Here is a 13,829-nt window from a genome sequence, read left to right as displayed (position 1 = left end):
TTTCCTTCTTTCTCTTATCTATTTGATCCCATTGCCATATATCTGTAATGATCTTTTTTCAAAATGCGTTCTCACCTTCTTCCTTACATTTAGTATTGTATATTATAGAGTTATAGTTGTTTTTCTAAATTTTCTCATTGTCTTCTTGATTTACCTTAAAAATTTAGGATTCACCAAAAGACAGGGAAGCATTGTGTATTGTGGGTGAAGTAAAGGAAACCGAAGGAAATAGAAATCTGACAACTATAGAATAAACTTTAGATGTGCTAAACAGGAAAAAAAAAAAAAACAAACCTTGAATAATGTGTTATTCAATTAACAGAAATAGGACAGTAGATTTTAGTGGAAGGGATGCCTAGTGATACCTTAGCTAGTCTCCTGACTCTTGACATAAAATGTGATGTTAGCTCTGATTGCTAAGGTCATTGAGATCTATGTGAGTGAAGTGATTTATATAACATTAGAGTAATGAAGTCAAAAGAGAAGCAGAAATGAATGAATGAGGATAGCACTGGCAGCTGGACAAGGATTGAGAAGCATATTTTTAAAATTATGCTTTGGAAATAAGGTTTTATACCAAAGCTCTTGAATTTCTGTACTTAAGCTATAATGGGGAATGTGGTCATTAAATCCTTTTATTCAGTTTGGAATATAGATGAACTAAGCACTTGAACAATACTGGAGCAAGCTGATAATTATTTGGCATTAGTTTCCCCGTATGCTTTAGAAACTCTATCAGAATGATTGTAACACTGAAACTATTCCTCCTCTTTTGGAACATAGTTCAGTCTGGAAGAGAGAATAGCTGCTTAATGTCTTTATGTAACTGTTAAGGACTGAAGAGTGAATACATTGAAATTTAACAACTGCTTTTTCAATAAACTTCTAAAGGATTTTAGGCTAATTAAAAATCTCTACTACATTCATTTTTCTTTTTAAGACTGAGGAACAAGGGAGGCAGGGTGGAGAGACAGATGTGGCCATCATAAAGTCATGGACATGAGGAGTCAGGAATCCACGATTTCTTCTCAGCCCTTCCCCCTGAGTGTGTGTTTCAAATGGCTCTTTTAACTTGTTTCTTATTATTTTCAATGCTAAAATGAAGACATCTATGGTCCAGGAGCCCCAGTTTAAAGTAATGTGGACACCAACAAATTCAAGGTGCAGTCGGTTAAAAGACTAGGCTGGCTGCTATTTGACTTTCTCAGATTCCACGGGTCACCTTGACACCTGGGCCTCTGATGCCCCACAGATTTGTGGCTAATAGGTTTTCCACAAAATCACAGGTTGTTTTTGATCTCATGGAATCATCAGTCCATGAATGATGCCTTGCCCTGATGTTGGAGAACATCTTTCAGGTTTGCCTGGTGAAATTATAGAGGATTTTGCAAATCATGGATGAACCAATAGTAGTTGCCAAATCCTGTTGTATCACCATGATTGTTCTATTTCCCTTAGAAATGTTGGAAATTTCAGGGTGCAGGTGTCTTCAAGGAGGTGAGCATCACTCTGGGGTTTTCTAAGAGATTGGGCAAACAAATTGATTTCCCAAACTGCCCCTGGAACGGAAGTTGCCAGCCTTCCTGGATGTGTCAACACAGATTGGGAAAGAGAGTATTGTGGGAACATGTGCACTTTTGTCAGTGAAAATGGATAGAAATAAATGGAGTGTCCTTTATTTAATAAGGCAGATGTGCAGAGGCAGGGGGCAGACATGGAGGAAAGGCAGAATTATAGGTGAATGTGAGTTTGCAGGAATGAACCTTGGGCTAAAATAAATGGGTACAGAAGCCCCATTGCCACACAGTCACAGACTCAGATGCTGCCAGGGGAGCAGCATTCCTGCTACCTACCATTTAGGGAGTGCTTTTATTTTTATTTTTTATTTTAGAGAGAGAGAGTGGGGGAGAGGGGCAGAAGGAGAGAGAGAGAAAATCTTAAGCAGGATCTATATGAGTGTGGAGCCCAATGCAGGGCTCAATCCCATGACCCTGGGATCATGACCTGAGCCAAAATCAAGAGTCAGATGCATATCCGACTGAGCCAGCCAGACACCCCAGTGCTTTAGATGTTCCAGGCCCTGGCCTTAGCACTGCACATATAGTGGTCATTTTGTTTGTGGTAGAGTCTGTAGCAGGTGTGGGGCTGGGAGAAGAAAAGAATGTGTGATTGTCTGAAGAGTGGAAAGCCCTGTGCACCTGTCCTGCAGCCTTAGGTTTCATAGATCTCTTTTTTCCAGAGAAGCTGGAAACCCAGATTTTTATGTAAAATCATCTTATTTTTCAGTTATGGCAATTAAAGCCATTTTGTGGAATGATGTTTATGGTTTAAACTAGAGCTTTGCTTTGAGTTCTGGCACCACTTTTTTTTTTTTTTTTTTTTTTTTTGAGAGAGCAAGTGAGAGAGCACATGCGCATGAGAGTGGGAACCTGTGGGGTGTGTGGGGGAGGGGGAGAGGGAGAAAGAATCTTAATCCGGCTCCATACCCATCACAGATGGGCACCACATTTAATTTATTGGGGAATTTTGACAAACTCTGAAACAACCAGGAAAGTTCTGCAATCCCTACCATCTGAGGAACTCCTGCAGGACTGGGGATGCTTTGCCCAAGGATGGTGGTGTGATCTTGGGTGTCTGGGAGGTCAAGGGTTTGCTGCCCCTGAAGGCACACAGCTGGGCCCAGTCAGTGCAAGCAGAGATGAAGTGTGTTTCGCAGAACATATTGTGTGAGGTGACTTGAGCAGCCAATGTCCCCCAAGTAAAAGAAGTAGGGAAGTGCTCTATGTTGTAGCCTTCATGGACATTCATCCTGCATGCCAGCAGGCACTTCCCCGACCTTCAGGGCACTGTGGGATCTGCCCCTGGCTGTGGGCCTGACCTGTTCCAGCAGCTTCCCCTCAATGCTTGCCTTGGTCATTCTGTCTGTGTGGTCAAGGTTTGGGAATGGGGGCTTAAAGTTAACCCCTTAAAGCATGTATTCTTTATTCATGGCAAGTGCTTATTGAATCTTACTGTGTTAACCTCTGTCTACATTGCTCTGCCTCAGGTATTTGATTTTTTCCCCAGCTTCACTGAAGTCTCTGTTCAGAGGTCATCTGCTTTGACCCCTGTGTGTGGCCAACCTTCCCCCTCTGTACCCCATCATACTGTGTTTTTCTTCATTGTATTTGTCACTGTTTGGCATCTACTTATTTACTAAAATAAACAGAGGGCAGGAAACTATTTTATTTATTGCTCTCCTCTCAGGGCCATGGATAGTACCTGGCACATGTATATGGTTTGTTATTAAATGCTCATGTGTGAAGGAATGTTAAATGAACTGTCTGATGTGCTAGCTGCTTGCCATATGTAGCTATTTAAATTAAATGGACTAATGTTAAAAATTCAGTTCCTCATTTGCACTATGTAGGGAGTGTGAGGGATTTGGGGGCTCATCAAGAAAAAAGATACAACTGAGGGAGCAATGGCACACATGAGCTTTATTAGGTGACACTTGGACAGGTTCGCATATGGGAGCAGGAGAGGGGTCCACAGTCCAGAAGGGGAGGGGAGTCAAGGGGGAAGGAGAGGGGCCACCTGTATCTCAGTAAGTCTCTGTGTCAGAGAGCCCCAGGGGCAGCAGTAGCAGGTAAGGGCCTTCAAGCCTGTCTTATCAATGGGTAACTGCCCTCCACGAGCTTTCATAGAGTATGGAAGGCAGGTGACTCCAAATGGCTAAAAGTTTGCTTGTTTGGCTGTTTTAAAGATAATTGAGTATGTAAAAGTTAGAGTTTGGTGCTGGTGGACCTTTTGAACTAAAGGTCTCAGCCTGCAGTAAAGAAATAAACAACACAGAGCCAATATACAGAGGCCATCTTTGGCTCATTTGTATAACATGCTGGCCCCATTTCAGGTGCTCAGCTGCCACATGTGGCTAGTAGCTGCTGTATTTCTATCATGACAGTTCTGTTAGCTGGCACTGCTCAAGGAGTTTAAGTTTAGGCTGTTGTTTCTAAAACTTGACCATAGAACTTTCCATCAGAGGCTGTGTCTCATGATCAGCCAGGGGGATGTTGATGGACTTCTTTCACCTGGTAGGGAGTTGGACAAGGTTGGTGGTATCCAGTTGCACATCGGGAACAACTGGGGAGTGTGAAAACAGAAAAAGCGTTCCCAGGCCCCTGTTGGTCCTGCCCAATCAGAATTTCTGGGCTTTATTTAAAGTTGCCCTAGTCATCTGGTGTAGGCCCTCCAGGGACCGGCCAGCTTTGGAAGCCCAGGACTGGGTGGCCTCTGAATTTTCTTTAGCTTTTTAGACTGTGATTGTAAGAAGACAGTAGCTAGAACTCTGGCAAGGATGGACTTCCAATTTCTGGCTGCCTTTTTAGCTGTAAGCACCTGCTTTCAGTCCTGGCTGGACTTTTTGTTCTGGAGATCAGTGAGCTTTTTACTATTATGTGAAGGGGCAACCAGATATTCAAGCAGGGACTCAAGATCTCTGAATTGGATTACTAAATTAAGATTAAAATAAATGTAAGCTATGGTGTGGTAAAGGAGAGTTTAGAGTCTGAGACAAATGAGAAGGATGTGTTTTATGTAGAATCATGTTAGGTAAGGAAAAGGTAAAGTAGCAGTTTGGCCAGAGTGTCACCATTTTTGTTAATGACAGCTCTGTGGTGAAAGATTGCACAATGCAGCTTGCTGTGGGGCTGACTGCACCTTTAGCAGGGGTGGTGAGGGGTGATTACATTGGCCTCCTTGTAAGGACAGGACCTCCTTGTTGGACCTTACCTGAATGCTGTATGCAGTGCAGCCACACACGTTCACCACACACCTTTGCATTTGTCTCTCTTGGGATTCTTTTAGAAGAATCACACAAAGTTATTCCTGTTATTTGGACTTGTAAATAGCCCTGCTTTACCATACAGAAACATTGTTATTTCCTGTGTGTTGAAAGACTTTAGGCCACTTAAAGAAAATCACTTTGAGTTACAGTGTCCTGGCCTCAGAGTGGCACTTTGCATAGTTTGGGTCATTGACTTTTTTTTAAAACAAGATATAATTCACATACTGTGAAATTCACCCATTTTAAAATGTCCAGATCAGAGGTTTTTAGTATATTCAGAGTTTTGCAACAGTCACCACAGCCTTAAGTTTAGAACATTTTCATCACTGTTAACATTTTAAAAAATTGAGGTGAAATTAATATAACATGAAAATAACCACTTTAGAGTGTACAGTGATACTTAGTGTTGGGCAACACTTTCTAGTTTCAAAACTTTTTCATCACCCCATAAAAACATGTTGTACCCATTCAGTAATCACTCATTTCCGCCTCTCACCCAAATGTCCATGAGTGGATAAACAAATTGTGTTACAGGCATACCTCTGAGATAATGTGTGTTCTGTTCCAGACCATTTTTACCTCAATAAAGTGGGTCAGGTGAATTGTTTGGTCTCCCAGTGCATATAAAAATTATGTTTACACTGTAGTCTATTAAATGTGCAATAGCATTATGTATAGAAAAACAATGTACATACCATAATTTTAAATACTGCCTAAAAATGCTAACCAGCATCTGAGCTTTCAGTGAGTCATAATCATTTTGCTGGTGGAAGGTCTTGCCTCGATGTTGATGGCTGCTGATGATCAGGATGGTGGTTGCTGGAGGCTGGGTGGCTGTGGCAATTTCTTCAAATAAAGCAATGAAGTTTTGATGCGTCAATTCACTCTTCCGTTCACAAATGATTTCTCTGTAACAGGTGATGCTGTTCAATAGCATTTACCCACAGTAGAACTTCTTTCAAAATTGGAATCAATCCCCTCAAACCCTGCTGCTGCTTTATCAACTAAGTTTATGTAATATTCTAAATCCTTTGTTGTCATTCCAACAATCTTCACAAAGTCTTCTCCAGGAGTAGATGCCATCTCAAGAAACCACTCTTTGCTCATCTGTAAGAGGCAGCTCCTAATCCATTTAAGTTTTATCACAAGATTGCAGCAATTCAATCACAATTTCAGGCTCCACTTCTGATGGTTCTCTTGCTGTTTCCACCACATCTGCAGTTATCTCCCACTGAAGTCTTGAACCTTTAACTTGTAAAAAATGCAATATCTGTGAAGCACAGTAAAAGAGACATACCTGTATATACTTGCAATCGAATATTGTTGAGCCATAAAAAAGAATGAAGTAGTGATAACATACTGCAACCTGGATGAATCTCAAAACATATGCTGAGCGAAAGAAGCCATTTGTGAAAGGTCACATTTTTATATGATTCCATAGATATGAAACGTTTAGAATAGGCAAAACACTGTTAAGTTGTGCAGAGTTTTCAAACCCCAGCTCCAAGGGCTCCAGGTCTGGGCATCTTCTCCCTGTTCACTTGTCCTTGGCAGGCAGCATTGTTAATGGTGACTACAGCCTTACATTCAGATCTAGCCCTCCATCGTGCTCTTCCATTTCTGGCAGTGGGCTGTGGGCCCACTTGTCTCTCTCTGCTTTCTTTTCTCTTTGGAAAGCAGAGAGGTACATAGTTCTACCTGACTACCCACGTGAAGCCCATTGTATGGGACATTCTTATTGTCACTGTTTTTATCATTATTCTTTTTATGGCCCTTATTCCTTCCCTTGCTGCAGATCTCTCAGATTGCCTTAGCCAGCTGTCATGTCAGGTCATAGCTGATCTGTGCCATATGTGCATTTTCATGCACTGTATTCTTGTACCCTTGACTGGTGTCAGTCACATTAGAAGACTCTGTGGCCTAGGGTTTGGAGACAGGGCTGAGAGGGAGAAATTGGCCTGAATTTTCCCTTTCTGGCTACCTGTCCCCTTCTAGGAGCTTGGGCACCCTTGGCCTCTCCCAGCCGGGTTCTGTGGGAGGGACTGCCTTCTTTCCCAGCTAGCAAAAAGGGTAATGACTGATGACCTGGCCTGGGGTGGGGGTTGGGCTCTGAGTCCTGTGTGAGTGAAGAGAAGGAAGTTAGGAACAAAATTCATTTTTGGAAGGTTATTAGAAGGAAGGTAAACACAGACTAGAGTTCTCATTAGCAAAGGAGGAAATGTCAAAGGCCAAAAGAAGTGCTTAGTGCTGCCCCCTATGCTGTCCTCTGGAGGAGAAAGGACAAGAAGAAATCAGGCCACACCTTCCATTCTGCTTGGAAAGGGCCTCAGCTCAGCATCCTGGCTCGTCATTTACAAGTTCTACTTTCTACATTGCTGCAGGACACAGTATAATAAGGATTTGCTCTCTTCCAGTTTCCGGTAACTTGTTCCTGACATCCTTCTGAGCCCTTACCAGCAGTGCCTTCACTGTCCGTGTTTCTGCTAACAGTCTGTTCCCAACAATTTAATCATTCCCTGTGATGATGTACATTTTCTCTGCCATGCTCCTCGCTGCTTTCTGAGCCCTTGCTAGCAGAGTCCTTAACATCCATTTTTCTACCATGTCTGTTCAAGGAAATACGGACTTTTCCTGTCCTGCTTCTCAAAATGTTTCCCTCTATCTACTGCCCAATTACAAAGCTATTTCCACATGTTTAGGTATTTGTTACAGCAGTCCCCCACTTCCAGGCAACAAAAGTAGTTTAATTAGAAAACTGTGTTAGTTTTCTATGGCTGTTATGGCGGATGACCACACACTTAGTGGCTTAAACAACACAAATGGATTAACTTGTGGTTCTGGATGTCAGCAGTGCTGGACAGGTCTCACTGTGCTAAAATCAAGGTGTCAGCAAGGCTGTGTTCCTTTCCGGAGGCTCTAGGGAGACTGTTCTCTTGCCCATTCAGATTGTTGGTGGAAACACTCTTCAGTTATGCTGTCCATGGTTCTGCAAGGTGACACTATGAAAGCTTTTCACTCTCCTCTTTTGTCTTTCTTTCCCTTTGTCTTTCGTTTCTACCCAATAGAAACAGATGCTTTATTTTCTTCCATATTCATTTATTAAAATCATGCATGTTCAAATTGGGCAAGACTTTGAGGTTATCCTGCCCCAAACCCCATTTCATAGTGGGGAACTTAAGGACTTTGGGTGAAGAACCTTGCCTGAAGTGGAGTTGCTGACTATTGGGAAAGTTAGGACTTTCCCTGAAGCCCCCACATTTCTATGCTCTACCTGGATCAGGTTTATACAGTGGAAGCCTAGCTTGTCAGAAGTCAAACAAAACTTTGTCCTTAAATGAAGTGTTTGTTAAGTGTGAATCTGGATTTTTTTCTTTAAGTCAACTTTTTTTTTTTTTTGGACAGAAAAAGATTCTCTGCCTTAGGAGCTCATGATTTTATTTACTTTAAGTTAATCTTGATGTATTTAATAAATTTTCATTTACAGCAAATAATGATCCTATAAAGTTTATTTAGTTGCAAGAGGCTAAATGTGTTCTCTTGTTTAGCAGATGAGCAATGGTGTATGTGAGATCATTTGAGAGTTATTTTAGTTACCATTGGTCATTTGTCCAAAAATGTCACACAGGATTCCAAAGACATCTTCTAGATCTTTGTAAGGCTTTAGTAAAGATGACTTGGAATTGTGATCGTATAGATTCTTTTTAAGTAACTGTCAGTATCTGTCAGACTTCTACCAGGTAGAGAGCTGGGATGTGCTTTTGAGTTCTTAAAAGTGTGATTGGAAAAATGATTGGAGAGTTGGTCACTCAGGAAGTTGTCCTGTGTTCTTTTTGCTTCATGAATTTGTTTCTCTTGTATTTACAAAATCTGGGAATCTTAAGGTTGCTGCTTTGAATCTATGTGCCTGGAAATAGTGGCTTTTGGGAAGCATGTGTCTTCTCTATAGAAGAGTGTGTCTCCATTACCTCCTTGTACCTCTTTTCTCCCATTTTTGTGTTTATCAGTTCTTTGATTTACCCTCTTTGAGACTCTACTAGAGGATTGAAGATGCAACCTATCATACTGTCTGGCAAGTAACTGGCAAGTAAGAGTTTCCCACACCGCCGTCCTAAAGTGTCATCGCAAGCCACAGAGGTTGGCAGCCTTGGGGTGAATCTAGGCTAGAGGCCTGCTCCTGCTTGATGGGCTTTAAGACCAGCCTAGCTTGTCTTGGCTGAGCCTCTGCTAATTGCCTTTGTATATTCCATCTCTGTCAGCTCCTTTAGTGGCCGTGTGTTCCGAGTGACCTTCTTGATGCTGGCTGTCTCCCTCACAGTTCCCCTGCTTGGAGCCTTGTTGCTGCTGGATTCTCCCATAGACCCACAGCCTCTCAGGTGAGCTTCCCTGGCCATTCTTGGGAGGACTTGCATGGCAGATAAAGTAGGCTGGGATAGTATCTAGGGTAATAAACCAATTTGGTTTGAAAGGTAAGTTACTGGGGGGAGGGGGGCACAGAGAGAGAGAGAGAGAGAGAGAGAGAGAGAGAGAGAGACTTGTGATTTCTTTACTGCCTGTGCTTTGTGTGGATTCAGGTGTACCACAATATATGCATGGTATTGTCCACGATACTCTTTCAAAAACAAAACTATACAAACCAAATGCAAAACCCAGAAAAAATCCCGAATATGAATCCCGAATATGTGTTAGAGATAATTAAAACTTGAATTCATTTGAAGTGGCAAAAGCACACACAAAGGTTGTTACCTTGTTTAAAATTTATAAGTAACTGATTTTTATTTTAATTTTTTTAATGTTTATTATTTTGAGAGAGAGAGAGAGAGACAGAGACAGAGCATGAGCAGGGGAGGGGCAGAGAAAGAGGGAGACACAGAATCCAAAGCTCCTGGCTCCAAGCTGTCAGCACAGAATCTGATGCGGGGCTCGAACCCACAAACTGTGAGTTCATGACCTGAGCCGAAGTCGGACGTTTAACCAACTGAGCCACCCAGGTGCCCATATAAGTAACTGATTTTTTTTTTTTTAAACTTGTGATTAGTGTTCTATTTTTCCTAAATTACCTTTCATTGGTGGGCATCTATGAGTAATGTAGTCCATTATAACTTGAAAAAAATAGTATACACCTAAGGGGCCCCATGAAATGTATTCACACTTGTAATTATAATAGTGCAGAGCCAGGCTCTTACTGGTGGGATGATTTATGACGTTGATGTTGAGGGTTGTGCAGTCTGGTTCAGTAAGTAAATTCCCCTTTTCTTCTGAAACTGCCCAGAGGTGATGCTTTCTGAAGTTTATTTTAAGTAAGTTAGTCCATGTAAGGCTTTAAAAACTTCAGACCAGAACTATGTCCCCATTATAGAGTGAATATAACATATACAATGGAATTATGTGTTGATGTTTTATAAATAAAAAGGCATTATATTGGACTCAATTTACTGAGAAAGTATTTGGCACCTATAGTGCTTTAAGTAGGTACCCAGCTAGATTCAAGGATATAAAAAGGACACAGTTCTGACCTTAGATTTACATCTGTATACAAGAGTCTACTTTTTGTTGTTGGATTTAGAATTAGTAAAGGCACAAAGTGCTGTTAAAATATAAGATTGAGATTGGGTGAAGGCCTGGGCATTCTAGACTCATGAGATTGCTAGCTTATAATTCCTGGTGTGTCAGTGGACCCTTGCATGCGGCTTTTTGGCTGAGCAGGACCCAAGTGCATACTGGGTGTCCTCTCTGAGGGGGTCTCCCAGGACACATGGTGGAGGAAGGAGGCTCTCTTTGCTAACCCCTCTCAACATGTAGAAGGATGTAGCTCAAACCACCCCAAATAGAAACTGACCTGGGGCTTTCTAGGTAATCTAGTTGTTTAAGGTGGGAGTGTGAACCGTGTCCACAGCCGGGGATCAAAACCTTGGCTGGGGAGCTAACCTTAGAGAAGAGCAGGAGAGTGGAAAGAGCAGGCAAAGATGGAGCTTTGGTAACTAGAGGCCTTTGATCTCAGTAGAGGTGAATTTGTGCGTGGAAAGAGTAAAGAAATTCAAAGGAAAGATAGGTGTTTGCTCCTGACCAGAAACTGAAAGGAAACATGGCCCACTAAGGATTTGAAGTTGTACAAAGCAAGTTCTGTCTGTGGAGTAGATGAGCCTGATGAGGAGGAAAGGGAGGAGAAACTCAGTGAAACCAGAATGGCTGACAGGGATCTCTCCCATGCTCAGACTTCAGGAATGACTTGCTCAAAAACTGGAAGGAGTGGCCCCAAAATGCAGAACAAAAGCAGAAGACTGGCGAAGGTGTAAGAATAGGAATGAGCTGAGGTTTGAGAGAAAATGCTAGCGACGACAGCAAAAAAGGCTTCTTTCAAACTCTATTCAGAGCAAAAAGAGCAAGGAAGGGGGAAACCCACTCTCTGGAGCAAGTAAGTGGTTGCAGTATTGATGATGATGGAAAAGCAGAGCTACCAGCTTCTGCTCCGCTTCTGTTATCTCCACGAGCCAAGGAGTATGGGACATGGCAGGGAATGGGGTCAGGCCAAGCCAACTGGCCAGGTGGGAGGGCAGCTGATGGAGGTGCCTCAGAGAGTCTACCTCTAGTTTACATGACATCCTGTGAGACCTTACACCACACTTAGAAATCTCTGAGAAATCAAAGAGAAAAATGAAGAGGGGTGCAGATCCCTCCAGAATGGATTATATGAAGTTGGTTTCAGTTCTAAGCAGCAGTCACCAGGAAGATTGCAGGGCTTTGTCAAAAACCTGCCATGCAAGGTGACTTTCTTTCATTCCTTGTTTGGCAGATTGGAGGACCATCGTAGACACAGCATGTATGACATCCTGATTTCTGGAGGATGTTGGTCAGTTCTTTCAGGATACATTTAACACATGGATTTAATGGGACTTGATACGAGTTAGCAGGACTTAGTAGGAATTAACAGGGAGTTAATAAGAGTTGATAAGTTCACAGGCTTTAACAAGGTTCCATGTGGCCTGGCTGGCCGTAGAGCACTGATTTGGGCTTCCTGGGGCCATTCTTCCTTGATGCTTCTGCTCAGGCTACAGGAGTGGGAGCCCTTTCTTACCCATCCTTTACATTTTCTCATTTAAGTTTCTTTGTGTCTGCCAATCGAGATAATACTCAGACTTCTTGTTGGCAGGGACAGTGCACGATATACTGATTAGGTTGATGCTATATATATTTCTTAAGGACTTCCTTTGTGTAAGGAATTAGGCAAAGTCCAAGGACTGGGCGGTAGGGGGTGGCTGAGTATCTGGTGTGCTGTCCTCTATCTCTGGCTGTATGTGCTTGTTCAGTCTTCACGCACACCTCAGGAGGTCTGACCTTCCCAAGGTCAGAATTTGAACCCAGCCGTGTCCATCTCTGTAGCCTAGGCTCTTCTCACCAAAGTATGCAGGTTGCAGCCCTGCTCTCTTCCTTTGGAAATAAAACTCCTAGTTACACAGAGTGTTTTTTTAAAGCAGGTAGAAAGCCATAATTGGGAGGCAGGGTATAGTGAAGGTGTGGGATGGGGGGGAGGGGTAGAGTTTAATTCAGAGGAAATTGTACAGTGTCTTGAGTACACACCTGACTCAGAGGAGGCAGTAGGAAGTGAAGTGCTCTGCCGGGAAGGAAGGGATTGGGCAAGGCGGGGAAATTTCTCCATCATTCCATAGCCTCAGCCACCACTCCCTCTTAGTTCTTGCACTCTGCTGGACTGGCTGGGAAACTGCCCTGCTTGAGGGCAAGGTAGGGAAGGAATTGGGAGATATTCTCCCTCTCCACTCCATTCTTCCCTTCCTCTCCCCACTCCTCCCTCCCACAGTGTTCATTAGGAGCCTCCTGTATGCCAGGTGCTTGAGATTCGGCAGTGAAAAATAGAAACACATCTCTGATCTCACGGGCCATGGTTCTACTGGGGATAGACAGACAATAAATGTAACAGAGAAGTGAGAAGCTGATAAATACTATGGAAAAAATAGAGTAGGGTAGGTAGGGGCTAGGCTTTTGGGGGAGTATTAGGTATGGAATGTTATATTGGGTGTTAACAGCAGGCCTCACTGAGAAGGTGAGGGTGGAGCACAGATTTAAGGATTTAAGGTGGGAGGTGCCTGTTACGGTCAGGGGGAGAGGAGTGGAGAGAGGTAACTGTGGGTGTGCTGGGAAGGGCGTCCCTGCAAGGCTGTAGGCTCTGGGTGAGATGGGGCTGTTGCAGGGCTGTGAGAGCCAAACGCTGTGATCTGACTGTGTCTCACAAAGTGCATGGTGCTGCTGGGTTGAGGATATACTGTAGAGAACAAGGGAGGAAGTGGGAATGAGAAGATGGTGGCCTGGACCAGGGGGGGTAGCAGATGACATGGGGAGAAGGGCTTTAAACTGTGTCTGTTTTCTGTAGGTGTCACCAGCATGATTTGATGGCTCGGAAGAAGTAGGTGTATTTGTGTGTAGATGGGAAGGACTAGTGGAGAGGGAAGATCTCTGGAGCTGAAGTCTGTTGTCAGGGGAAGGGTCCAGGGCCTAGCAAAAGCTGGCTTCAGAGAAAAGCCAGGCTGAGCCCTGACAGGGACAGGTAGGAGGTAGAGTGCACCTGTGCTGAACGATGGGCTGGTACAGCCAAACTCCTCTTATTTCTTGTGTCTTCTCCTTGAAGCAGGAAGCAACTCTATCAGCTGTGAAATGTCAGCACCACTCTCCTCTGCCTTAGTTGGCCTTTAATGACTGGGCAGACTGGGCAGACTGGGCAGCCACTGGGAAAATAAATGCCAGGGTGTGTGAATCAGAGGGTGTGAAGAGGTCTAACTTGCCTCAAGGTCTGGGACAGGAGCTTGTGTAGTTGGAGGCCCCAAGTTGTCTTAAGTGATTAGCAAAGTTCTTGCATTAGGCATAATCATATTTTAATTTTTCTGTATGGTGACCTTTTCTGATATCCTAGAATGTTTTTTTTCCCTTGACCTTTGTGTTTCTGGCAACTGAGGATGTTATTGCAACATGCCCTCTTTGTCAAAAACTGGGGAAT

At 43.2% G+C, this 13,829-nt stretch overlaps 1 protein-coding gene across 1 annotated transcript in view; it reads left to right on the top strand.

Moving 5' to 3' along the window:
* Nucleotides 1-13,829, top strand: part of LOC122215885 (adipocyte plasma membrane associated protein) — a 34,656-nt gene that overhangs the window by 1,835 nt on the left and 18,992 nt on the right. The window contains exon 2 of the mRNA XM_042931791.1: nucleotides 9,082-9,198. Within this exon, the coding sequence (XP_042787725.1) occupies nucleotides 9,082-9,198 (117 nt within the window). The remainder of the gene's footprint in view (nucleotides 1-9,081; nucleotides 9,199-13,829) is intronic.

Source organism: Panthera leo, chromosome A3 (assembly GCF_018350215.1).
Source record: "Panthera leo isolate Ple1 chromosome A3, P.leo_Ple1_pat1.1, whole genome shotgun sequence".
Lineage (NCBI taxonomy): Eukaryota > Metazoa > Chordata > Mammalia > Carnivora > Felidae > Panthera > Panthera leo.
Note: the sequence above shows the minus strand (reverse complement) of the source record. Positions and strands in the feature narration are given on the sequence as shown.